The following is a 27,629-nucleotide window of genomic DNA, read 5'->3' on the forward strand; positions in this document are numbered from 1 at the left end:
ACAAAAATCTAAAGCTTTTGGGTTGAATAAGATTCATTTCTTACCAAGTCAGTTATCCGATCAATTTCAAGTTCACTGTTTTGTTTTAAATGAGAAATATTTCTAATGTTCTTTGCTACATGACAGAGTAATAAACCTATTTCTCACTTCTTTCTCCTAGAAAGTACTAAATGGACCTAATAGCTACAAAGAGACCACACAGAGGCTTGAGCCGATGGGTTTGTGCTCTTTGGGAAGCATGTGTGAATGCAGCACTATTTCAGTTATTGACAGGAGGGACTCCCTGAGCACATGGAGTGTTTTTTCTTCTTCTTTTAAGTCAAGCAGGAATGTTTTTAACCCCTTGGTTCCTTTTTCCAATAAGACAAGAATCCAGTCAGCAATGACATCACACTTGTCAGTAAAGCACTGACTGGAAAGTTTGCAATGACAAGCATGTGTGTTTTTAGGAGGTTATTTAGTTGCACAATGAATACCCCAAAAATGCATTATATAGTGTAATATCTTTTATATATGACACACTTATGTACATTAAATTATACATATAAAGATATATATTTATACTTTTACGCTACTGTTAAAAAGTTTGTGGTCAACAGTAATACTGTGTGTTTTACAATTTAAAATAAGTTTTCTATTTTAAATTGTTTGTTTTTTCTCTCTAATGGCAAAGCTTAATTTTCAAAGTCCAGTACTTTAGTTTGCAGTGTTATATAAGAAATCATTCTAATATGCTCATTTAGTACTCAAGAAACCTTATTATTATTTTTTGTTGAAAATGGTTGTTCCTTTGTGTGTGGAAAGTGGAAGAGTTTATTTTTTATTTTTTATTTTTTTCTTCTTCACGAGTTTGATCAATTAAATGCATCCTTGCTGATTAAAAGTATCAGTTTCTTAAAAAAAATTACTATGTAAAAAGTGTTTTAATTATTTCAGTGTATTGCTACATTACAGTTGCTCATTTTTACTTTCAGGTTGACTTCTTATCTTATCGTGACATATGGTTCTGCAGTTACAGCTGTTGTAGTAGCAGATTTTGTGTTCAGAGGTCAGCAAGCGTTGAAAGTTGAAAAATGTGAGAAATATATTTCTCTTTTCCAAGATCTGTCTGCTCAACAGATGCCTGAGAGATGAGAAGGGAAATGGTTGATGCTTGATCGAGAGATGCTGTTGCTGTTGCATAATTCTGTTCATGTGTGCAAGAGCACATTGTGTTCTAGTTTTTCAAGGCCTAGATCTCACTCAGCGTTATGGGCTACAGTTGAGAATCAAACGTTTAAACATACAAACGGTTTCATTCCAGCACTGCTGTGATTGAGTAGTCAGTGTCTCATGCGATGGCCTCAACTACAGTTGACTTTAGGTATGTCTGTGTTTGGCTTAAAGGCATCCATCAAGGTGTGTGTACATTAGCAAGAGTACGTTTCCGGAGTAACATGTTGTTTTTACTCATTCAGCAGCATATGGCTCCCTCCCACTGCTTCTCTACAAAGCCAGTGAAGGGTCTGAAACGCATTCCTCACAACACAACATCCATGGTTGTCTTTTGGCATTTAAAATGTGTATGTAGAAGCCACCTTTGTTGAAAGGAACATAAGCTTTCACTGCATTTGTTTAGTATCATATTAAATGATGTAAGTTTAAGAACTCCAGTTTCCATGAAATTCTACTATACAAGCTCTTTAAGTGTAGGGATTTGTAATATAGCTGCCCTGTTGGTCATGTTGTGAATGTTTTAACCCTCTTTGCAGTTTGTTATGAGCGTGACTTTAAATGAATCATCTTGTACCTGTGGCTTTTTTGAGAGCAGTTGCGTTTAAATGTGTAAAGGGATCTCTGATGTGTAAAGATGCTTTTAAACATTGTAATGCCAGACTCTTTCTGTAAGCATCAATCACACACTGTGGAATCTTGTTGTGAATCTGATCTATTTAATCTGATCTATTTAAAATCCCCTTGCTATCGCAATATCTTGCCACTAATTTGACTGACAAATGCACAGCAATACAAAGTCAGTTTTTAAGTACTCATAAATAAGACTCGTTTATTCAGTGCATAGGCACCGATACGTTATTATCATAAGCAATTAAATGTGTTTGATTACACACAAAAGCATTTAATAAGTCCAAGAATAAAATTATTAATTTACTTAGCATGTTTAAATTGATTTACAGAACTTTTGTGCTGTTTTCTAACAGTTTTTACTCTGATAAAGAGAGAAAACTTGAACTTAACCTTTTCACTGGAATTTTGTTTTCATAGTTAGACAGATAAAGTGATGTATCATTATAGTATTGTCAAGCAATATATAGATTAGCGCAGAATCACTATCGTGATATTATCGTTATCGTGAGCCATATATCGTGATTTATATTGTATCGTGAGGTACCCTAAATTCCCAGCGCTAATTGTAACACTCCTGTTTTTGAGACTGTTTCATAGGGATGCACCGAATGTTTGGCAACTGAAATTATTCGTCCGAAAATAGCACTAAAATCTCTCTGTGTTTGGCCAAATAAGCGAAAAGGCTGAATAGTATGTACCGTACAGTGAGCAACATCAACATTCATAAATTATAGTATTTGTAATTTTACTGTTTTTCTGTAAAATAAAATAAAACTAAAATAAAATAATAAAAGTAAGATGATAATAATAATAATAATGATAATAATAATTAGTCTACAACAGCTCTGTTTTTGGCCAAGAACCTCGGCTGGCTGCTTCAGCTTTGGCTAAGAATTTTTATTTCGTTGCATCTCTACTTTTTCAGTCTCAGAAATGGGGTGTTGCAATTATGCAGCCCACAGTTATGGTTGATTCCTTATTGCCCAAATATAAAAATGATTGGAATTGATCCAGTTGACACTCAACTCAAGATTTAATTAATGTTTGTTGATGAAATAGACTCTCCACCTCTCTAAGTTAATTATATGAGGTAACATGAGGTGGTGTGGAAAGCGTGTTTTGTGTACCTCTGAAAGTGTATATGAGGGAGCATGACTGGCCTCTCTCACTATAAACTTCACTAGAGTTACAGAACTGCAGACTAATAATAGCACTGCAAGTATACTGACATGAAGCCGAACATGAGAACTCCGCAGCTCTGGGAGGACTTGCCATTAGCCATCTGTTAATCTGTAAAAAATCTCCTTCTACTCAAAGGGCTTCTAATGTTATGTTGTAGTATATAGGCGCAAGAAAAGTTTCATTAGCTGACAGTCTGGATGTCCCTTCACGTTTTTTTGGTTGACTTATCTATATTTTGTGCCCATACTTGTGCACTGACTGTCATCAGTGGTTTCCTGTTTGAAACATATTGATATTACATTGATAAAGTGATGAAGCTACTAACATAAAAACATCTGAAATCAGATTTAGGTGTTTACATTAATTTTTATTAATGTTGATTATATATCATTCATTTCTGACATTTCCATTTCTGTTTTGCTTGCTTTTTTGCTGTTTCCTGGCCTTAAAAACTGCTTTCAGGAAGCCGTGGCGACTATAGCTTCTCTTACACAGTAATGCAAGAGACGGTGAAACTATACGGTTCTTCAAAGTCCTCAATTAAGAGCTCACTCGAGACAAATCCAGACAGCGAATGATCGCAAAATGACTGTAATGATTCCTTGTCTCTCCAGTCCTTTGTGTCGTCTGATGAGTAATTGTGTTCAAATCTGATCCACTCTCAGAGAGCCTCTTGCATACACTGGGGACTCAAATCATCAACCTGCATGGCATTGTTTGCTGATATCCAAACCTCATGGGAATTTTCTGTTTCTGTCTACAGCTTTCATACAGTCAGACAACATCCTGGAGGTACTACACTTTGGGGAAGGAGGCCTCTTGCAGGTAAGTTTTTGTGACTCTGATGGCTGATATAGCATGAAGCTTGCATTGCAGTGTCAAGGCCATAGGAAATTCCTCAAACACCATTTTTGAATGAGCTGTGACTATACTGAATACCACAAAACTTGATGTTGTCAATAAATTATGGAAAATTTAAGGTTGTCACTATTAGTGGATGATACGGGATTCCTATATTTAAAAGGTAGGGAGACAATCCACAGAAAAGTGCAAAAAAAGTAGTTAGTTAAAAAAGTAGTTAGTTACAGTGCTTGGCACAGCAACAAAAATAGTGACACTGTCAACTGAAGGGTTGTTGCAAACAGAGTTAGAGAATCAAATTAAGAGTTTTTCAATTTCATATTTTAATAGTAATATTACTTAGGGATGCACAATAAATATTGGCTGATATTTAATGCGCATCTTGTCAGTAATGCCGGATCTGTAATCAGCAGTAAATCTCCATCACATGCATGATTTCATGTGGAGCAGCATTTACTACAGAGCCGTTGTTCACTGATAAGCTGCTCAAAATGTGATCGTTGTTTTTTTTGCATAACTTGTCAGTGAACAATGGCTCTGTAGTAAATGCTGCTCCACGTGAGATCCGCTGATTACAGAACCGGCATTACTGACAAGATGTGCATTAAATATCAGCCAATATTTATCGTGCATCCCTAATATTACTTATAATTACTTTAATTACCTACTTAATTATTAATTATATGCAAGTTATATAGTATATGCACTGCTACTGAAATTGTAGAGAAGAAAAAAAACATTAATCAAAAACATCATCTTTCTGCTTCATCTGGGTACATGAACATACAAAGCAACTTGTGTAATTTGATTCAGTCTGATGACCAAACTGATGATCTTATGAGATCTTAAATGATCTTGTTAAATCTGTGATAGCAGTTATGCATTTAATATCTGTTCAGTAACTTACTGAACTGAATATTCAATATGTACTTTTTTGTCTGGTCTCACTTTCTGTGTCTTTAAGGGTTATGAGTCTTCTATCAGTTTAGTTGGTATTATCGGTATAATTTATTTTTTGACAATAAACTAATTATTATAATAGTATAATTTTTGTGTATAGTCAGATGTGTTGAGGGTGAAACTTTGTTCTTCCCTTTCTGCAAAAACAGAATTCTGCAGGAAACAATGATTTATTTACACACAAAACAATTATTTAAATGACCAATAAATTATGATACTCCTTTTGTCTGTAATTTAGTTGTTACTCAAGGTTATTGAGAGATTTTGTAACAGCTTTAAAGGCTTTAACAATTTATATATTTCAGAAAGTCTCTGTAAAGGCTTCTTTATCTTTTCTAGTACTGCATGTGACATTCTTTGCAGTACTATTCATGGTTTATTAGGCTTTAAAAGGTGTGACAGCCTAAACAGTGTTATCAAGTGCATTTAATTGCCCAATAAACTATTCTCAAATAATAGAAAATATCTAAACTGTTTTTAAAGCACGGCTATAATAGTCTCTTGAATGGGACTGTGAACTCTATGATCTTAGTGGTTTTGTGTACATGTCAGTTTGGACTTTTGTGGAAATGTTGAGGTTTATAAATAGGCTAGACCGTACTCCCTATCCGGCTGTTTCCATCTTATTTTAGTCCTACAGAAGTGGACCTCAGTGAGAACATCTCTAAGAGCGTCTTTTGAGAGTCTAACACAAACTCAGTGTATTCAAACAGAAGCCCATAGATTTAGCAAGATCCTTGTACAAAGGATAGATTCTACAATTTGGTTCGATGTGTTTGACCTAAACCATCTGTCATATAACCAGCTCTTTCTGCTTTAGATGTCCTGCATGTTTGTACTACTAATTTAGTACAAGGCTAATTTAATTTCTTTTCTTCTTACAGACAGAGTCTGATATTGATCTTAGCTCATATCATCAAAAAAGGTAAGGTTTAAACTTTCATACCCTGAGGTTTTCAGAGTCAACATGTGGTTTATATTAGATTGTCCAGGAACCATTTGTTCAGTACTTAATGAGACACGTGAACTAAATATTCTCTCTTAACTATGAGACGTTCCTTTGCTCAAGGAACAACAAATGAGCATAAAAAATACTAGCGTCACAAGTTGTCATTTCGCATTTCAAATGATTTAATCAGATACTCTTGGAAGTCATTGGCATTCACTAAACTGTCACAAAGTGGAGCGAAGCGAACGAATGAATCAACGGATTAATGCATGAGCAGTGTCTTTGCTGTGGCATTTTAATTACTACAGCAGTGATTTTACTCTTTGGATCAGAGGTAGATTAGGTAATTATCTTTCATCCTAATAAAGACGATTCATAGCGAGTTTATGAAGTTACACAACACTGTCTTTTAAGTTTGTAAGCAGAGGAACTGGTATGAAAGAGCAATGAGTCAGAAACAGAAAAGTTATTATTCTCTTAAAAGGCCTGAGGAATTTTGATGAGCACATTTCTTTTTATAAGATAGAAGTTATTTCAGACTTGTTTTGAACTTATTCCAGTAGATAAAATGTTTGTGTACTAGGTGGCCTATTCATTTGCTCAACCAATCGAAGCTTTCCAGCTTGAGGGACTGGCCAGCCTACTTATCTGTAAGCTAGCGGTGGCTGGATTTAATTGGCCAATTGTCTGCATTGACCCGTCATCTCAGCTGCAGGAGGATACGCCCTAAGTCGACACCATCAGAATGTAGCATACAGTTTGTCTAGCGCAAGTGAGAAATTGAGAAAGCAAGCAAATGCTGTTTAGTGTTACTTTATTACAAAAATGTATAGCTTTGTGATCTAGTGCTAATAGACTTCGAGTGTTTCCTCTTTTTCTGATGAATAGAAAGAATTTGTTTTGCTTTCAGATCTAGTATTGAACTTTGTGTCTACTGATAGTGGTGTTTTTATTGCAACTCTTCAGTATTTTTTTAAAACACACCACCACACACACTTACTGCAGTTGGGAAGTGGTTGACACTGTTTTAGCTGTGTTAGGGACTTTGTCGCAGCTTTTTTTTCTGTGGTTTGTGCCACCAGACAAGTTAGCCTAGTTGATGCCTTGACGCTTTTGTATATTTGATCACAAGGCATTAACGATATCTGATCACACCCCGCTAAAACATTGCATGACACACTGACATGTTTCATGGCTCCTTAAAATGGCAAATTAATCTGCTGGTGGTGAGGTTAACGCACCCTTTAGCTCTTTTTTTTTTTTTTTTAGTTCATTTTGGCTGAACTGAGCAGCCAGAGGTCATGCTGACACTGTTTGAGTCAGGCTTTAAAATCATCCACATGAGGTCATAGCAGTGTTTGTGTTATCCTTAAGCTGCGGTAGAGAATTTCACAAGATACAGGCTTCATTTCTCTCGAACACATTGCTGTGCAACTTGATGTGCCACTTTCTGTTGTTAGTCCACAAATATGCAGCGAGTCTTGCTCCTGTGAGACAATGTCTTTAGTCAAGTGGCATGACTGATTTGTCTGTCACTCTCAGGGTTTGAGAGTCGTTATGAGTTTATTTTAATGATTTAACATAAGCCTTTCCTCGTGTCAAACTGTTTTAGAATGTTACCCCTCTATAAAAAACATGAGTTATACCGCCAGTGGAGAGAGTGTGATCAATGGTTCTATTGTAGAGTTGTACTCACATCAAAGTGTTGAGTCTGTTGTCTGTCTAGACATAAAATAATAATGATAATATAGTAGCGGTAATTTGTTATAATATTTAATTATCCATTATTTTTAAATATAGTTTTAATCAATAATTAAATAATAAGTGGTAATATTCATCATCAAACCAGTTAAAAAAATAATAATTAAAGCACCTGGGGTCCTATAAAATCCATTAAATGTTTTTCTAAATTCCGTTTACATTTTTCTGGATTAAATTATTATATAGTATATATTAGTATATAGTATTAATCAAAAGGCATTTTTATTGCTTTTATAAAACGGTTGTTCCATATACGTAGTAAGGTTTCACAGAATACAACGGAGCAAATAAAGTGTAATGATATAAATAAAAAAACGTAATCTTCCACCAACCAATGAAGTTCCTCAGAAACAGTTGTGGTTCCAACAAAGTGGTTGCCGAGCAACATACAGAAGTAAACAAGGTGTATGTTTGTACTTTAAAAACCAATCAGAATCCAGGACCAGAACTATCCATATTACATTAAGTAGCCTAATATTTCTGCCATGGTTTCTTCAAGTTAAACCAAAGTTGATGAGTTGCTGTGAGAAACTTTAAGTTTCTGTTAGTATGTGATAGGATTATGATGAATCCATTGATAATTTGGCAAATTGTGACATATTTTATATGTATTCACAATTCTGCAATTCCGTCTGCGTTTTCCACATCACGGAACTCATAGGACCCTAAACACCAAATTTTTTATTCAATCGAACCAAACAAGACAGGTGTGAATACACCCTAAATCTCTTCAGCATCCCTGTGTCACCTTTTTTTATGATCTTTGAAATGACAAAATCAACTACAATTCATGCTTAAGCTATTTTTGAATTGAGTTTGCAACTGCATGCTAAAAACATTTCCTAGAACACCAATTTATGCCTGTCATCTGTTCAAAACAATGGCAATACCTTAGGCCACATTAGTTGGTTACACTGAGGGACCATATAATTTATCACTGGTTCATTTCATTATTAAGTCTGCCAACTGCAAAATATTGCCTATATACAAGGAGGGTAGCATTAAATTAAATATGATTAAACAATACGGGAGTCATATTATAGACTTCAAACTCTCCGAAAATGTATGTGAGAATGTGGTTTGGTGTTTGATCCAACTCTCTGAGTCAAAGGCTTGCCCAGTGGATGCATGTTTCACCTGAACTTTTAATGTTTGGTGTAAACCTGATGCTTCCATGCCAGACAAAGCCTATTTGATACTGTGTATGTGTAAGTGTATCTTTCTTTTTGCCTGAAGAAAAATAGAGATCTTTCAATCCTCAACAGGCCATGTTGTGGTGTGTTTTTGGGCAAAGTGAAAAAAAAACACATTGGCTTCCAAGAAATAGTGTCTCTTACTGTCTCCCCCTCATTTACAGTTTATCCTCTTTCTCTTGCAGTGCATCCTCTCAGCGGGGGAACAGCAGACCCATACGCTTTGAGCCTCCAATGCTGGACTTTCATGAACAGTAAGTCAACTCTCATCGGGTAGGTTTGGCATTTAAAACAGTGACCGCTCTGTCCTACAGTATTCGCATGAAATGAAAACATCTAAAACACATTTTCCCCCTAATTATTACGCAAGTTTTCTAATTATTATGTATATAAACTGTGATTTGGAAATTAAACTAGTCACAACACTTACAGCATACAAAAGTAAATAAAAAATAATATAATACAATACAGTGTAATATAATATAATTAGGGCTGGGAAAGTTAACGTGTTATCGCGTTAACGCATTTATTGATTAATGCCGACAATTATTTTATCGAACGTTAACAGTTTTTTTTATTATTATGAAAGTCTGTTGCTCACTGGCTCTGAATACACATACAGACAGATCATGGGTCACAGGAGGGGATGCTCCCGATCAAATTATTTAGGCTAAGCATCAACATTCACTAACCACTGTCCACTGTTATTTTTGACAGAAAAGAATTCAACGAGCTCGTAATCATGACTTTATAAGTTGGAAATAGGAGGTTTCTGAAAGCACGTGAAGGCAGCAGAGAAGCGCTAGCTCAGCACAATGTAGTGCATTGTTTTGTTAACTTAGTGGTTTATTATTTTATTACGTTAACACACGTCCTTCTCACAATATATTCCTTTACACATCTATCGCTTTTGCCGCTCAGAAATATTCACGCAATCATGCAGAACGTATCAGAAGATCTGCACTTCGGCGCGGTTAGTACTCACTCTCACTGATCTATATATAACTAAACTGCGCTCTTGTCCACCTCTTCCAACAGAACCAGGGACTGATAAACAGAACGATCACACTAGTCAAGCGAACCAGACTTTGGGCTCGTTTGACAAACACCAGATTGCCTGGTGTAAGCACACCCTAATTATTCTCCTGCATCCTGCACACATGAGTTTCTACCCGCACATCTTCTGTGATGGGTCCCGCGATCGTGCAGGTCTCTACTCAGAAGTCGCCTGTTATTTATTGAGGCTCTGGACTTTGAGCATAAGTTGTTTTTCTATAATAAACTGTAAAATATTTTCTATAAAAATGTTAATGTCCTGGCAGTGACAAATAGCTTGTTTTATATTTTATTTAATTACATTAATGTTATAAGTCCAGATTTACAAGAAATATTTTAACTGCTACTATGTAATAGGAACACTGCTGAAAAAAGCACCTTATTTGTTTAAAGTGTTTGCAAACTAAATGTTATTGCACTTCTGTTCATATAACAGTACTTTTATATGAAAAAAGTGCACAATACACTACTTTTGAAAGCATTATTAGTTTTGTGCATAACAATGTGATTAATCGCGGTTATTCGCAGACAATCATGCGATTAATCGTGATTTTTATTTTTTTATTATTGTTGCCCAGCACTAAATATAATATAATCTATTTAAGCTGCAGTTTTATGGGTTAGGATCACTTTTCGAGTTTAAACTGGATAAAAAAAAAAAATTCTGCAAGTTCCTCAGTAGCTTGGTATTGGAGCTATATATAATAATGTACACTGATTACAACATTTCCATAAGATGAATTATTCTAAGAAATACTGGATGGTTTTTTACAGAAGTTTTAATATACTTTTTTTGTGCACTTGAATGTAGTTGTGTTTAGGGTTGGGTATTGATTGGGTTTTTTACGATACCAGTGCCATTTCGATACTTTTAAAACGGTGCCTGAATCGATACTTCTATAAAAATAAATAAAAAAGCCTAAAAAGGATAACATTAAAGAACATTAAAAATATTTCATATAAATCCATAGCATTCACACAGTCCTTGGATGCTCTCGTTTCCCAAGCTTCCCTTACTCTAAGGCTAATAAATGTATTTTCTGCACAAACATAAAAACACTTGAAACACATAATGTTTCTACTGTGTCTCTGTCAATCACTCTGCTATTTAGTTCAAATGAGTGCTGTCTGTCACTGTCTTTAATCAGTTCTGTGAATAACTATGCTCATTCTTTATAAAGTAGCAACAATGTTGTTTGTAAAGTACAGTCTTAGGCATATTAGTGTTTTAACCCCCAAAAAAGGGTTTTAAGCCAGTTATTTATGTCTTTTGCTTTAGTGTCAGTTGAAATATCAGTTTACATTTCCAAACATTAATTCTGCCATTAATTTTAATAATCATCGAGTGAGTTTGTTGAATCCACAAGCCGTCTGACAACAGACTGCCTAAGACTAAGACTTTTGCACCATAGTGTATGCATAAAGTACGTATAATTAAATTAAGTATTTTTAAATAAGTGTAATTAAAGTATGTGTTCATATGTGTTAAGGGCTAGATTTTCACTGGAAGAAACAGCTGTGGTGTGATGAGCTGTGAACGGAGCGAAAACTTTACAGTAGATGGGAAACCGACTGCTCCCTCGTGACCGTTTGTAAACTGTATTTATGATAAAGAACTGCACAGATACAGATATTCCAAAAATCTATCGATAAACACACCTTGTGTCCTCTGTTTCTGTTCAAGTCCACTTGCGCTGCTCCGCCTGAAAGACGGGGAGGAGACAGGAAATTTAAGCGGACTGATCCGGAGGCGATCGCGAATTTATGTACAGTTTACGGAGCTAAATGCTATAGCCCAACTAAAAAAGCCTAGCAACGCCCATGTTTCTTGTGTACATTTCGGATAACCGGGACAAATATTTCAATCGATCGCTCAGGCACCGAAATGAGGCACTGAAATCTGCGTTCTGTTTCGGTTCGGTGCATACCGGTTCCATAGGTACTGTTGCCATATTGGTACTGGGTTTCGGTACCCAACCCTAGTTGTGTTATTGCACTCTTATTTTATGTAGTCTTGTATGTACTTTAGTATGTTTCCCTTAAAGAAGCTTAGTGCCAACACCCATCCCTACTTCATTTGATGCATTCATTTTATTAGCTCACTCCCTGTGACTCAAGCATTGCTTTCACAAGTGATCATTCCTATGCTCTTTAAATCCTTTAAGTTTGTAGTCAGGAAGAGAATGAACTTTTTTACACAAGGGTTCACTTGGGAATTTGTAACGGGGTTGTATAATAGCTGTGTTTGATTTAGAAGTAAGATGAAGTCTGTGTTTTATATTACTTGAAGAAACTTTTGCGTAACTTGTTTTGGTCTAAAATATAAATGAAAAAAGGCACTCATAAACAAGTGTGAACCCACTGTGAAATGTTTGTTACAAAATGTTGAAGAAGTTCTTCTTGAGAGCTTTGTTTTCCTTTTTATGTGCCCTACATAGTTGTTGCCATACATTTATGCATTTTGGAATGCCCTGTCAGTGTGCGGAGTTGTAAAACAAGCTTTCTGTATTGCCCTCACAAACATGGGTGTATGGGATATGGGATTGTTCTTCCAGATAAGTCTTTCTTCACTCCTCTTTAACTTCCTATGGAGTCTTTGCTCACAGCCCCGTCTCTCTCTCACTAGCAGCAAACAGTAGAACTTCAGATAAATGAGCTCATTCATATCTTCTACTTTACTGTCATACTGATAGCTTGTTCAATAAACCATTTATCTGACTGTTTAACACAAGTGCTTTTTTGTTTTGTTTTTTATACTGAGAGATAATTAGGCCAACAAATTTAGATTTTGTATTTAGTACTTATTATACTTGTATGTCCTACTTTCTCATACTTGATGCTTGTATGTACTTTCTCAAACTTGATGTCACATACCATTCTGTCCTTTTGCTGGATGCTAAATATTCTTTTGTCTCTATCCATAGGCCAGTTGGAATGCCAAAAATGGAAAAAGTTTACTTACACAATCCAAGTTCAGAAGAAATAAGTTTAATATCAATATCAGCAACAACATCACATTTTCATGCATCCTTTTTTCAGAATAGGGTAAGTGTGATATTTATTATAAATATAATTAACTTATTTATTACGTACAGTATATTGACATTTATAAGTTTGTAATCAGGAAGATTACATTGTTCGAAATGAAAGTACGCTGATACAGAGAAAAACTAATTTGAAAAACAAATTGTTTCTTTTGAACTGTATGTTGAAGAATTCTGAAAATGTAGAACAGTTTCCAAAAATATATTAAGCAGCTCAACTGTTTTCCACATTGATAAGAGATATATTTAGCACACAATTAGCATATTAGAATGATTTATGAAGCATCATAAAACACTGAATACTGGAGTAATGGCTACTAAAAACAAATTCAGCATTTATTTAATATTTCATATTACAGTTTTTAGTGTTTTTGATCAAATTAATGCAGCCCTGGTGAGTGTAAGAGAGTTTTATAAACATAAAAAAAATCCTGACCCCAAACTTTTAAATGGTAGTTTATTTATCACAGAAAGATTCAACTTTTGATCTACAAAGTACTGAGACGGTTGTGACTTCCTGTTCAAACCTAGCGCAAAAGAACAAAAGAAATGTTATTTTAGCTTGTGTGCCAGCTGCTGGATGTGTGTGGTAAAAGCTCATCTTTTTGTTTGGCATGGGAGACGACATAAATACATGTCAGAGCTCACACCAAAGCTCATCTGATGAAGACCTCAGTGCTTTGTATATTTTTGATGTGTGGAGGAAGTCACTGACCATTACCCTTACACACATTCACTTCAGTAAAACAGCAGGACATTGGCCTCACTGAAACTTCTAATTAAAGCTTTTAGTGTGTGTGTGTGTGTGTGCTCACACTCTAGGCGGTTATAAATTAAACGCATCCCACCTGTTCCTGACACCTGCATAAATCAGCTCTTCTTTGCCCGGGCTAATAGCTTGTGGCTAACCAGACTCGACATTTTGGGTGATGCATTTAAAATGGGATGATGCTAAAAACAAGTTTTTCAGCATCATCCACTTCAGCCACATTCAGAGCTGGTTTAAAAATGCATTTGCAGCAAGCTATAAACATCATGTTTATGTTTAGATTCATATAATGTAAACAAAAATAATTTTATTTGTATTTAAAATTATTTGTTTTAAATAATTGCTTATAGATTTTTATTTATATTTATTTATTTATTCAAATTTTATATTACATTTTTTATATTATATGAACATTATTGTGCAATTGTAACAGACTGACAAAGTGAGAGTGATATGCATGGAGTGATGTATGTAACATTGCATGCATGTAACATATTCCATCATTTGTTTACAGATAATTCCACCCGGAGGCAACACCTCATTTGATGTGGTGTTTCTAGCTCGAGTAGTAGGGAATGTAGAAAATACTTTATTTATTAACACATCGCATCATGGAGTGTTTACATACCAGGTATATTTCATGCACTTAAAAATGTTGTTCTGTGTTTGGTGCATAACTATGAATGCAAATATCCTAAAAGGCTTTTGACTGCTTGTTTTATTGCAGGTCTTTGGTGTGGGCATCCCCAATCCCTACAGACTCAGGCCCTTTGTAGGGGCCAGAGTTCCAGTAAATAGCAGCTTCTCTCCACTCATAAGCATCTTCAACCCTCACAGTGAACCACTGCAGGTACGCAAAACTCCTCAGCTCAGAATAGTGCTACTATTATATAATATTTTCTTTTACCAGTGGGCCATGTTGGTTGTGCAACTAAATTCTAAACTTGTCTGGATCATCTTCACATTTTTTTAAATGGTTTTAGGTTGTAGAAATGTACACTAGTGGAGGAGATCTACATTTAGAGCTGCCTACTGGACAGCAGGGTGGCACCAAAAAATTATGGGTTGGCATAAGTTTATTCACACTTCAGTGTGGTTGTTATTATAAATCACTGTTGTGGTAGAATTTATTATTCTTATATGCACATTTTTTGTGTGTTCCATAGGAGATCGCTCCATTCGAGACGAAGGGTGTGATGAGAGCCAGCTTCTCTTCTCGAGACGCTGAAAACCACACAGCCTTCATCAGAATTAAAACAAACGCGTCCAATGAGGACGAGTTTATCATCCTCCCTGTAGAGGTTGAAGTCACCACAGGTCAGTTAAAATAACCTTTCTTGATAACATTTGATCTATATTCTTTAGCACTGTCTGACTCATGGTTTGTGGATTTTCCCAGCACCTGGTATATACTCCTCCACAGAGATGCTGGACTTTGGTACGCTTCGATCGCAAGGTATGCTTCCCCCCCCACTTCCTTTGATGGTAGTTTCTTAGAAACAACAAAATTGTTTGCAAGATACTGATACTGTGAAATAAAAGTAACAAATCTCTATGTCCATTCAACTTTACAGATCGACCAAAACAACTGAATTTGCATCTGTTAAATTCAGGAGCAAAAGATGTATCGATCATGGTAATTTGTGGTTTATTTACATATCTTGTTTATACACTTTAAATAAAAATTTGGGGGTTGGTAAATTTATATTTATGTCTTTGTGTGTGTGTGTTTAAAATACCTCTCTTATGCTCACAGTGTGTTTTGTTTTGTATAGAGTGTTAGGCCAACTCCGTCGAATGAAGCGGTCACAGTTGAGTTCAAGCCAATTACACTAAAAGCTGGAGAGAGCCGATATACCAAAGTTGCAAGTATTAGTTTTGATGGTAAGTACTGTTCTTTTTTGCGTCCCCTTTGACCTCTTATATAGATTATCCCATTACACACCTCTCCGTAGTGATTTGATAGTTAGTAAACAGGTTTTTTTTATCAATAAGTCAAAAGTTCATAAGGTTTCTGTAATAATCATGTGCATGTTGGTTAGTGCAAAACAGTATGTAGACCTAGTAATAACTTGGCCTGGTGACATCAAAGCAATTCAAGTCTGTTTACAAATTTTACCAAAGCTCTTCAATTCTTGATTTATTTTAAGACATCGGGAGTTATTGTTTTACATGGAACAAAATGTTTGTTTACAGATATAAGTGCAGAAATATTCATGGTGTTTTTTACATTCCAGCTTCAAAAGCAAGAAGATCAGACCAGTTTTCTGGAAAAATAACAGTGAAGGCAAAAGAGAAAAGCTACTCAAAACTTGAAATCCCTTACCAAGCTGAGGTTTTAGAAGGGTGAGATTTCTTCACCAATTCACCAGTATATATATATATATGTTTTGTAGCTAGTTCACAATGCGTTTCTTCTCATCGTTTCCAGGTACCTGGGCTTCGACCACACAGCCACTCTGTTCCACATCAGAGACAGTCCTGTAGATCCAGTGGATAGGCCCATCTACCTCACCAATACTTTCAACTTTGCCATATGCATCCACAACGTGTCACTCCCAGGAGAAGCCAAGACTATGTTCAATGTAAGCAAATTTTCTAGCCTCTGGATGTGGGTAATCACATTTTTGTCAGCAGAAAACCTCTTTATAGTGTTGAATTAAAACATTTGTTTGTTTTTTAACAGGTGCGTAATTTCAGCACACCAGTTCTTATCCCTCCCCATGAGTCCCGCTATATTTTCTCCCTTCTGTTTCGACCAGTGCGACCCTCCATCCACATCGACAGCAACATTCTCCTCATCACTAATGCTTCTAAATTCCACCTGCCAGTCAGGGCCTACACAGGCTTCTTGGAGGTATGTTAGAAACAGCCTACATGTGACAAAATGTCACTAATGTACCCCAGTTATGAATTTTAGACATTGTGAAATTTATTTGTATCATTTTAGAGATTGATTGGCCATGGTTTGTCTTTGCTTTCTTACTTAACAGCCCGTTGTTCTTCCTCCCTGTCTTCGAGAGCACATCCTCGACTTTGGTGTTCTTAGTGCTACAGACACCAGCAGTTTAGTGTTTGTGGTGGTCAACAGCAATCCAATTGAGGTACAAGGTCATCATGTTCAGTACAGTGTGACATTTTGTCAATTGGATAAAAAATAGCAATTCTTTTTTAGCTTTTGAGACATTACTGGAGTGAGCAGTGATGTAGATATGGCTTTTTCTCTACAAATAAATTATATAGATTATATAAATTATAGAGATTTCTCTGTCCTTACAGTTGGAGATAAAGTCATGGTTGGTGACAGGAGACAGTCTGTCAATGGAGTTGCTTAACACAGAAAGAGGGAACAGAAGTATAGCACTGCGCAGAACACAAGAGCTCCAGAACACATCAGCCGCCCAATACAAAACCGTAAGAGCATCCTCAACACTCCAGTGTTACCAAAACTTATTAATAGCATATCAGAGGGATTTGGACGGCATTACACAGGGCACAGCTTGTCTTTATGCTGGCTTATTTATTAACTAAGAATGATAACTCTGTATCTCATAATAAATATGATAAGGATTTATAATCAACATACAAAATAGGGGATGCTGAGTAATGGTGAAACTTCAATGCACTTCAAGAACTGAAATGGCATAGTCTCCTACAATAAACAGAGATAACATTTTATTTTATGAAACTGTTATGTATTCTAAACTTTTTATGATCTTTATGTCAGTGAAAATGTTGCAGATTTTAAAGTTTGGAAAAATAACTCCATACATGGCTATCTCAGATTGTACAGATTGTGTTATATTTGCAGGCAGTCATAGGACTTCCGGTGAAATCTTTGCATGTCCTTACTTGTGGTAAAATTGCAGAAGTGTTGCAAGATTTGTTGTTTTGGGTTACTGCAAGCAAAGACATTATTTTAGACATTTTTCATTTTCCAAAGACCCTAAGTAAGGCCATGTAGACCGAGTGGGCCAGTTAGAAATGGTTCAGTTAAACCACTGTCTTTTGTATACGTCCTAATAAACTTACATTGGAGTATATATGTGCATTTGTTTAGGAAAAGCAGGATTGCTACAGAACATGTAGGTGTTTATAACTCCATATTGCATGTCTGTTTCCTCACAGGTCATTTTAGCCTCAGGCTACTACGCAGCATTTAAAGTCACTTTGGTGGCAAAAGCTCTGGAGGGCATATATGATGGAGCCGTACATATTACAACAGACTATGAGGTATGTGTTTGATCCAGAAAACTGTTACCTCTGTTCTTCTTTTCCACAAAAATGGTGTTGGTTGTTGGATCTGTGAAATTTAAGTAATACCATTGATAAATATTAGGGGTGAGAGAAAAAAAACGATTCACCTAACTATAGCGATTCCTTTTAAAATAAGATGCCGTTGTATACGTTTTAAGCCCATGCGAGAAAGCAAAGCCATGACAGAGGCAGAGGATCTAACCTCTTGGAGAATTCTTTCTGAATGTTCACGTTTTGAATCCCAAATGTGGAAACACTTTAGATTTTTCACACTGCCGGGAAAAGATGACTAAACTTGACTAAAACCATATGCAAAGTAACATAGAACTTTCTTTTATTTCAGAAAGGTTTTTTTTTTTAATACTCATCTTGTTGAACGTTTGATTGTTATATTCATGTGCAAGTTCAGGGTTTTGGTACTTGAAAGTTTTAAAATTTTAAAATATGCACTGTGTATGCTCCTGTAATAAAAGTTCAGAAAGGTGTGATGCATAGTTTTTGTTAAAATGACGCATTTACAGTCACTTTAAGGGTGTGACCAAGTATTTTCCATTGTCTAGTATTTAATAAGCAAACAAAATCACATGTGGATGTGGATTCTTGTGAGTGTATATAAGAATTATTTAAAAAAAAAAAAAAACTAATAGAATATTTTTATTTATAAATCAGTGACTGTGTTCTCACACAGACCCATTTACACATGTAAGAAAGTGGCATATTTTAACACCACAATGGAAACAAATGAGCAGTGCTTTCCAAGCCTTCAGTTTATCTGTGTCTATTTCAGATACTGACCATCCCTGTAAAGGCTCTCATAGCAGTAGGAACATTAAGCTGTTCACCTAAACAAATCATTCTTCCTCCTTCATTCCCGGTAAGTAAATCTAATTAAGTTAATCTAATTAAGTAATCTTTTTTTTTTTATCCTCAGTGTCCTTTTCAAAATTATAAGTCATAAGTATTCTTTTGTCTCTCTTTTTTTTAAATAATAATTCAAGATGACCTTGTCATTGAGATTTCGAAGTAATGAAGACACGTGTAATGTGAGCATGTGTGATTCATCCTTGCTTTTACCCCCAGGAACTGTTTGAACACTACTCCCTGTGTCCAGTGCCATGTGCTAACATGACCTGTTTTGCAAACCACTGTTATTTTTAAACAACAGCAGACCATTCATTAGGTTTAGGACCATTTTATAATATATTTTTTTTTACTGTGTGTGTTTTTTTGTGTAGGGAAAAGTTGTTCACCAAGGATTCAGCATACAGAGTTCATTCTCACAGAAAGTTAGGCTTCATCAAATTCGCTCTCTCACAGAGGACGTCCGGTTTTACTTCAAACGACTTCGCAATAACAAAGTGGAGTTGGAACCCAGACGAAAGTCCAAGGTGCCAGGCCCAGTTACAACACTATAATGCTATTCTAAATCTACCCTCACTTAAATGCACCTGCCCGCAATTTGCTCCGTTTATTTTATGCTATAACTACAATAGTACAATATACAAAAATTTTGGATGAATGAGATGTTTCATGTCCTGAAAAATTAATTTGAGTTTTTTTTTCTCCTTTTCCAGATAGCAAACATTTATTTTGATGCCAGCTTGCAGTGTGGTGATCACTGTTATGTGGGATTACCGTTTGTATTCAAATGTATACTTTCTGTATCTCAAAGGCTTATTTTCTAATTTACTTGTTTTTTAATGCATAGGTTTCATTGAATACTATTCTTTTGTGTGTGTGTGTGTTATTTTTCCTGCAGCTGATTCAAGGCCCCATGGTTTAGTTATGCAGGAGGACATATGGGATGCTGATGTAGATCTACATCAGCGGCTCCTGAAAAGATGGCGGGAGCTCAAAGAGCAGTCAGGACTTGAGTGAGTCTGATACATCTGGCTTTAAACCATTTTTAGATTACTATGCAAAAGATGTATAGTATCTTTGATGTGATTCTCTTGTTTGTTTAGGGTTGAAGCTTTCTTTGAAGTGAACACAGATCTGCAGAAGAATGTGCAGGCCAAGATCTTAGCGCAGCTCACATGGCCCTCGCTGGTCAACTCATCACAACAGATTCATTTTCCTCTCACTAACACCAACAGCTCATCAGTGAGTGTATACACGAGTCAGCTCAGCTCACTTGAACACATTTTAGCATATTTAAATCAACTGTAGTATTTTCCCTCAAGTCAAATACATTGACTTGAACTTGTGTCTTTGTAGGAAGAGGAAGTGATTCTAGAAAACTCAGCCGATGTCCCAGTCTACGTTCAGGTTGTTCCTTTGGCTCTTTACCCGAATCCCTCAGTGTTCACAGGCCGACTTGCTGACAGGTGAGGCACCTTCTATGCACTAAACCATTTATAGACCATGTTTTCATGTATGAAGATCTATTTATATTGTCTGTGAAAAATAGCAAGTGTGATATTATAAAAACTAAATATAGCTAGCTAATTCAATTGAGAACAATAGAGCTATTTAAGTAATCTTGTGAAAATCTTGTATTTTTTTCATATCACAGTATGTATCATAGAAAATGTCAATATTTTTGCAATATCGTGTAGCACTGATACTGATTTCATCTTATGTCTTTTGCTGTTCTTAAAGGTTTCCTTTAGGAAAGTTGTCTAACATCAACCTTGACATGAATACACTGGAATTCCAGGTTTATAAAAATCATGTAAGTAACAATTTAGTGACATTTTGTTGTTTAACTGAATCAATTTTACTTAATTCTTCTACTTTCCAAAATTCTTTTTAGGATATCCAGCAAAATTAAGAATTGCTGTACAGTGGTTTTTTGCTGCTAATGATTTCTGTATGTGTGTCAGTCTTCAGTGATGAAGAGTTCCACAGGATTTGTTGAAGGTTTAACTCGGCCCTATGTATACAACATGCTCCTTATGCCTGGGGAGGTGAAGTCCTTCAACGTTAGGTTTAGACCCATCACCAATCACAGTGTCTCTTCTCTGCTAGTCGTCAGGTGAGCTTAGTTTGCCAAAATGAATGCAGAAAATAGAATGGTAAGAGAGTACTGTTGTACATTACCCTTGTCACGTTTGCACAGGAACAACTTGACAGTAGTAGACTTGATCATGGTTCATGGTCAAGGTACCACCGAGAGTCTGAGACTGGCTGGTAAAACCCCAGGTCTCGGCAGCTCTCTGAGGTTTAAGCTCACCGAGGCATTTCTCAAAGACTGTTCTGAAGGTAAGTGTCAAAAATTGAAATCAAATTTCAGATGTTTTTTATTGCTATAAACTAGTTTGAGATTCTGTACCTCTCTATTTACATACTACTTATGCTCACTAAATGTCTGTGTTTCTTATTTCTTCAAGCTAAAGCCAAGGAACCAAACTTCACTCTTCGAAGGACTTTCAGGTTGGAGAACACGGGGCTTCTTCCAATTCACATCCGATCTATGGAGATCAGTGGCAATGCATGTGAGGGTTATGGCTTCAAAGTTCTCAACTGTGAAGAATTTTCACTCAAACCAAACACTTCAAAAGACCTCGTCATACTGTAAGTGATTTCATGGTTACTTTTTTAAGTACCAGCGCAGCACTCTGAGGTTTTCTGATTTCTATTATTATTTTAATAATTCTGTTATGATCAACAAGTCTGCATTTATTTGATCAAATAGTAAAACCAGTAATATTGCAATTGCACTGCTATTCAAATATTTGGGGTAAGTAATATTAATACTTGAATTCAGTAATGATGCCTCAAGTTGATTGAAGGTAGCAGTAAAGATGTTTAGAATGTTTTGAAATAAGTGCTGCTCTTTTGATTTTTCTTTTATTCATCAAAGAATCAATGTATCATAAAAAAAATCTATCATGATTTTCACAACAATATTAAGCTGTTTTCAACATTGACAATAAAAAGACCCTTTTTTAATAGTAGCTATAATTGAGCACCAAATCAGCATATTGGAATAGTTTCTGAGTAACAGTTTGAGTAACTCTTTTGAGTAACTCTCTTCTGTGTTGTGAATTCATACAGGTTTACACCAGATTTCACATCATCCAGAGTGATCCGGGAGCTGAAGTTGGTGACTGCAGGAGGTTCAGTGTTTGCGTTTGTGCTGAATGCGTCACTGCCATATCACATGCTGGCAGTGTGTGCTGAGACCCTTCCCCGACCCAACTGGGAGCTCGAGCTCTACATCATCGTCTCCCTCATTATGAGGTCTGATTTCTCATATCTGATCACCTGATGGCTAAGAAAGTCTAAATGATGCCTTTGTTTACACGGCACACAATTCTGATTGTTTATTAAATCTAATGTTTAGAATTTACTGTCCACAATGCTTTTTGCAGATTTATTGGGGTTTCTTTCGATTAAAAAAAATTTATTTAAAAAAATAGACTAAAGAGAGTCATGTGAAAGGGGTCATGAACTGAGAAATCTAAATTGATCTTTTGATAAATACGATGTCATTGCGCAAGAGCGGCAAAGGCAGGTCCATGCAGACACCAAACAAGACCGTGTCAGTAAGAATTTGGTACTTTGTTCACTTCATTTTACCACGGATTCGTTTACAAACAAGGCACAATTCGACACTGGATTTTCAGAAAGATTAAAACTAAAAGACAACGCTGTACCAACTTTATTGGATCCGATGTCGCCCCACACAAGTGTGAGTAACTCTCTTAATTACGTGATCACTATTGCTTTGTCTGTTAAACGGATCGTTTGATGAGTATTTATGCGTTTTTAACCTAAATCACAGCAGCGTCTATCTATGAAGGATGTCGGCTATCAAACATACACAACTGTTAGCTAATCATAGCAGTGGGTGTTCTGCAACACCTTTTAAAAACATTGTTCTAATGAGGGGGATCAAAATATGACAGAAAATAGCCTATAACTTCTAAATTATGATGTTTTTTTTATGTGAATATCTTGATAACATAAGTGGACCTCAGAGAACAGTACAAAATAAAAACAACAAAGCCAGTTCATGACCCCTTTAAACAAATGTTTGCTTGTAGATATTTTGTAAATTGTGCATTGTGTTTATATTGTATTAGGACTATTTATCTCATTCTTTTATCTCATTCTTTTTTATAATATTGCTATGTTTTAAACACCTGAGATTAATAACATACGTGTCTCTCTTTCTGTGGATGATTAACAGTCTGATATTTCTCTTAGCTCCATGTTCCTGCTGGTCATCGCTACTGCCTATCTGGAGGCCCAGGGAATATGGGAGCCTTTCAAACGACGGCTGTCTGTGGAATCCAACTCTCCCATGGAGACTGGAAAACTGTTCGATCTCAGGGAAATTGTACGAATTCAAAGTGAAGCTAAGTGAGTGAGAATATTTTTTTTATTTTATGTCCTTAATTTATAAAGAAGTGTAAATTCTTATTTGATTTGCATTTTATGTAAGATGCTTTACAAAATGTATTTGATCTGTTGCAGCTTGAATGATTTTGCCGACTCAAACCAGAACTCGACAAGAGGAATGTACGGGTCGTGCGTTGGTGGGCGGGCTGGGGGTCGGCAGGGTGGTCCGCACTCCAGTTCCAACAGCAACGGTGTTCTGCCAGACAGCAAGCCCAGATCTGGTTCAGGCCGTTCTGGATCTATGCAACCCTCATCCAGCTTTCCGCTCAATAAAGATAGTGGCCAAGGACTCACTAACCGAAAGGCCCGGAGTTCCAAACAGCAGCAGCAGGGCTCGGGCCTCATTGAGGACCTCCCGAGCTCAGGACCCTCACAGTCCAACAGCACAAGGTCCAACAGTACAGAGGAACAGGATTACAGCCGACTTATGGCAGCTATGGATAAAGACCTCGACAGGCCCGAGTCTCCTGCCATTAACGTGTCTTCAGAACACAATTCACAACAGTCTTCACAAAACAAAGGTAATATATAACAATATATCAGCTTATCAATATAGATTTATTTATCACAATTTATGCACAATAATAATATTAAAATAATAATTTGTTAAATTACTTGTGTTTTCCAGTGCTTGAATCAAAAGGGAAAGTAAAGCATAAAACAAAAGCTCTTAAAAAGAAAGAGGAGAAAGAGAGGAAAACAAAGGGAAAGACTCAAGGAGAAGATTTAAAAGAGCCACTGGCAGACAACGATGACAGCTCTTCTACTACCACAGAGACCTCTAACCCAGACATGGAGGCCAATATTAAAGAGGTACATACACGTAAAAATGTGCTAGACCCACCTGAGAAAATCCCAAAATACACTTGCTCTAAAATTACATTCTAAATGCACTCTCTGACTATAATTTGTTTTGTTAACCAGGAGCCATTGAAGATGAAAGGAAAATCTGTGTCAGTGGACAATGGAAAAGAAAGTGAAGAAATTACTCCTTCCCCCCCTAAACCAAAAACTAAGAAACAACCAGCCGTAAAGAAAGAGAATCAAGTGGAAAAATCCAGGTTTGTTCAGAGCTGTCACTGAAGTTGATGTGTGATTTCTGTGTCACTAGGCCCCGATACTGATGGTAAAGAGGTAGGATATGTCTGCATTGCCATGTGCTGCTCTGCTGGGAGCTGTGCTTGGATGAATATTTTAAAATGTGCTGCACGCAATCCTCTCAATAATACAACAAACACACCACAATAATAACAGCAGTGAGAAAAGAGCAGTTAGGAAAGCATCTGATCATAGGGATGTGAATGTTTTCACCAGCACTGCAATTCAGTACTCCAGTCAAGTCTTGTTTAATTATAAAGTGCTTTAATAAAAATGGCTTAAAGTCCACATGAAATCAAAATTTTGACTTTATTTACTTTTTGTAAACAATTAATCCAAGTTAAACCAAGAAGAAGAAAAAAAGTAGTTTGTCTTCGTAATCTTTAATCAAAATCTGAACATTTACTTCCACTCTGGAATGGCATTCCTTTTCTGATGACGTCAGTTTGACTGCTTGGGCAGAACATTGCTAGATTGCTACGAGTGAGCGACAAGAGAGGAGGAGCACAAACAAAACCATGCCGTCTATTCAATATTCCGTTTCAGCTTGAAATATGTCACTACAATGAAAAAAGTCGGCAGCAACTTCTTGTTCACACAGACTTTAAACCGCTTTACAGTGAAAAAAAAAAAAAGTCAGTATCACAAAGTTCAATTTCAACTATACGGTATCTTTCCAGTGCATTTACAGCTTCTCTGTAAAGAATACATTTTATGTCAAATAAAGTGGAGCCTCAGAGCACATCAATCTATTATGTAAAGTAGACATGCACCAATCGATCGGCCAAGGATCGAAATCGGACGATTTTCTTCATGATCGGCCAGGATCGGTGACCGGCCAATCAGTCTCAATTCTTTCTGGTTTCAAGCCGATCCGTTTTGTTACCAGTGACAGAGGCAACAACGTCAGTCGCATATTCTTGCTCTCTTCTCTCCGTTGACCCTTTCTCTCTCACACACGTCTCATTCACACTGCTTAAATAGTGCTTGTACTGCACATTATTTTAGTCATTCCTGCAGGTTTCGCGCTTGCACCAAAAGCGCGCACACTACCACTGATATATATTAGTGGAGCGCTCAAGTCTCACTCAGTCACAACAGCTTGTGAGCCACAAATACCAAAATTAGTGGCTAACATTCAAACACATACAGAATTATGTCAAAATGCCCGTCTTGGCAAGTATGCAGTTAAAAGCAGTCAGTTTTAGAACATTAAATAGTTGAGAAAGAGAGCGCATGTTGTCTAACAGTATATTGGGTCCGTGGTTAAATGCTTAAAGAGACCACTGTCCAGTATTCCTGCTCCTGTCTTTGTTAATCAAAGAAAGAAAATCACTTTCTGCTCTTGACTGAATACATTTTATAACTTTAATGGTAAGCGTTAATTTGTATTAAATTTTTACAATGAAGACTACAGAAATTAAATTTAAGAACGTACCTTTGATTACTTTAATTTAGGGCTGTGGAAAAATCGAATGCGATTTTCATGCGTATCTCGTCAGTAAAGGCGCTCCTGTGATTAGAAGTACATCTCCAGCATGTACGTTCAGGGTTGCCAGGTTTTCCAAACAAATCCTGCCCACTTGCTTCTCAAAACTAGTCCAAAACTAACCCAATCACGTTTTCATTGCATCCTGGGAACCCCGCCAAAAGATTTGTATTTTATCACCCGGAACGAAACGTGATTGGGCTAGTTTTGAGAAGTAATTGGGCAAGTTTTGTTTTGAACCCGGCCACCCTGATCTGAACGCACATGCTGGAGATATACTACTAATCACAGGAGTGCCTTTACTGACAAGATGCGCATGAAAATCGCATTCGGTTTTTTTGCACAGTCCTACTTTAATTTCTGTAGTATTTCTTACCTGGATATAAACTTAGTTAACATGAAGAACTTAGTTTAAAAATCATATCAGCAGATCCCACTAACAAAAAATCAGAAATCGGACTCCGCCAAGAAAATTGCAATCGGTGCATCTCTAATATAAACATCATGGGCCAATGGCAGATTGACAAAGTTCAACAGCTAATAAAAGACAGGAAATACATGCTCCTGAGCGATTTCGAAATGCCAAATTGGACTCCAAATGAATTTTGAATAGGTTTTGTTTAAAAATGCTGCACACCTGTTCGTTCTTCAAGAGGGGTCTAACATTTTAAACTTTGCATCAGACTTACATAGGTTATCTTCACCATCTCCATCATTACTCTCACTCTGAATCTTTTTTAATATCAGTGTTTTTTTCTGTACAGCTCCCTAGAACTCCCTTATGTCACTCCCCTGGAAAAACAGGATAAGCAGCGCAAGTCCTTAACCAAAACCCTTGCCAATACAGGAATTCACAGTGTCCCCAAACCACGAGCTCTGAGCAAATGTAAGTGTCAGATTTCAGCTTTTCCACCCAACTTTTGAATCCCTGTTAACTCTAGAAACCATTTTGAAACCCCTTTTATTCGGTCTGCCTGAGTAGTCAGTGGGAAGATGGGTGATGATCGGCCATCTCCGCTTGGAAAGTTTGCAGTCAATGGCTCCATGCAGGAATTGGGTCATAGCAGCGGATCAGAAGGAGAGAAAGAGTCCCCCCCACCAGAATGGGATGTTCCTCTCAAAACTGGCAACCGTAAGCAATGAATCTGGAAGCATAACCTGTAATCCATTTTGAGTCAGTTTGTTACTTTATGTACTTTTATCTAAGTATCTAAATATTTGTGTCATACGTTTTATTAGCAGCGGACAGTCTTCAGCAGATATCTATGCAGACAATGTATGCAGACTCCTTCCTGAAAGGCCCCAGTTCAGTCATGTCCAGAACCTGTTCACCACCCCCGACCTCCCCTATCCTGGTACCTCGTGGAAGCTACGGCAGTGTGCCTCACACCAGCAGGTAACTTTAATTGGCGTGTGCTTTCAAGTGCACGTAATAATAGAACACATTTGGGTAGGGCCTAAAATAACACTTTGCAAGTGCCAAATGTGAATAAAAATCAGTGTTGGCGAGTATATGAAAAAATTTTGCTCCCCATTTTTCATTAATATTTACAATGCGTGAGAACAGGACATTGTTTAGCACAAAAATCAAATCCCAAAGACTGTTGTAATTATATAAATATGTAATCTGATGCGCTGTGTGTTTCAAAGTGTGATCTTTTCATGTGAGTAACGCTGCTTTGAAGTAAATGCTGCTCCACATCTGTCAAAATCTGTCAAGAGAGGCATTTCAAAATATGTTTCCCTGCCAAAGTAAAAGCAAAGGTTTAACATCTGAAATTAAAGGAAAAACAACAATAATTAGAATTGTAATTTT

The 27,629-nt window shown here is 36.5% G+C and overlaps 1 protein-coding gene across 2 annotated transcripts in view; it reads left to right on the plus strand.

The window, feature by feature from the left end:
- LOC132161206 (transmembrane protein 131-like) overlaps window positions 1–27,629 on the plus strand; it is a 35,711-nt gene that overhangs the window by 3,841 nt on the left and 4,241 nt on the right. The window contains exons 2-36 of one of the 2 annotated variants that reach the window (XM_059571094.1): window positions 3,791–3,852; window positions 5,733–5,773; window positions 8,937–9,005; window positions 12,732–12,852; window positions 14,135–14,251; window positions 14,348–14,470; window positions 14,604–14,684; window positions 14,787–14,937; window positions 15,020–15,076; window positions 15,195–15,256; window positions 15,396–15,504; window positions 15,858–15,966; window positions 16,052–16,205; window positions 16,307–16,477; window positions 16,614–16,724; window positions 16,900–17,034; window positions 17,749–17,853; window positions 18,665–18,751; window positions 19,113–19,265; window positions 19,452–19,527; window positions 19,637–19,751; window positions 19,842–19,980; window positions 20,095–20,204; window positions 20,479–20,551; window positions 20,703–20,854; window positions 20,939–21,081; window positions 21,210–21,393; window positions 21,877–22,062; window positions 23,032–23,187; window positions 23,302–23,747; window positions 23,855–24,039; window positions 24,151–24,287; window positions 26,578–26,699; window positions 26,796–26,945; window positions 27,053–27,209. In XM_059571094.1, the coding sequence (XP_059427077.1) occupies window positions 3,791–3,852; window positions 5,733–5,773; window positions 8,937–9,005; window positions 12,732–12,852; window positions 14,135–14,251; window positions 14,348–14,470; window positions 14,604–14,684; window positions 14,787–14,937; window positions 15,020–15,076; window positions 15,195–15,256; window positions 15,396–15,504; window positions 15,858–15,966; window positions 16,052–16,205; window positions 16,307–16,477; window positions 16,614–16,724; window positions 16,900–17,034; window positions 17,749–17,853; window positions 18,665–18,751; window positions 19,113–19,265; window positions 19,452–19,527; window positions 19,637–19,751; window positions 19,842–19,980; window positions 20,095–20,204; window positions 20,479–20,551; window positions 20,703–20,854; window positions 20,939–21,081; window positions 21,210–21,393; window positions 21,877–22,062; window positions 23,032–23,187; window positions 23,302–23,747; window positions 23,855–24,039; window positions 24,151–24,287; window positions 26,578–26,699; window positions 26,796–26,945; window positions 27,053–27,209 (4,549 nt within the window). The remainder of the gene's footprint in view (window positions 1–3,790; window positions 3,853–5,732; window positions 5,774–8,936; window positions 9,006–12,731; window positions 12,853–14,134; window positions 14,252–14,347; window positions 14,471–14,603; window positions 14,685–14,786; window positions 14,938–15,019; window positions 15,077–15,194; window positions 15,257–15,395; window positions 15,505–15,857; window positions 15,967–16,051; window positions 16,206–16,306; window positions 16,478–16,613; window positions 16,725–16,899; window positions 17,035–17,748; window positions 17,854–18,664; window positions 18,752–19,112; window positions 19,266–19,451; window positions 19,528–19,636; window positions 19,752–19,841; window positions 19,981–20,094; window positions 20,205–20,478; window positions 20,552–20,702; window positions 20,855–20,938; window positions 21,082–21,209; window positions 21,394–21,876; window positions 22,063–23,031; window positions 23,188–23,301; window positions 23,748–23,854; window positions 24,040–24,150; window positions 24,288–26,577; window positions 26,700–26,795; window positions 26,946–27,052; window positions 27,210–27,629) is intronic. The other variant, XM_059571095.1, reaches the window with a different exon arrangement.

The sequence above is a fragment of the Carassius carassius genome, chromosome 17, assembly GCF_963082965.1.
Source record: "Carassius carassius chromosome 17, fCarCar2.1, whole genome shotgun sequence".
Taxonomy (NCBI): domain Eukaryota; kingdom Metazoa; phylum Chordata; class Actinopteri; order Cypriniformes; family Cyprinidae; genus Carassius; species Carassius carassius.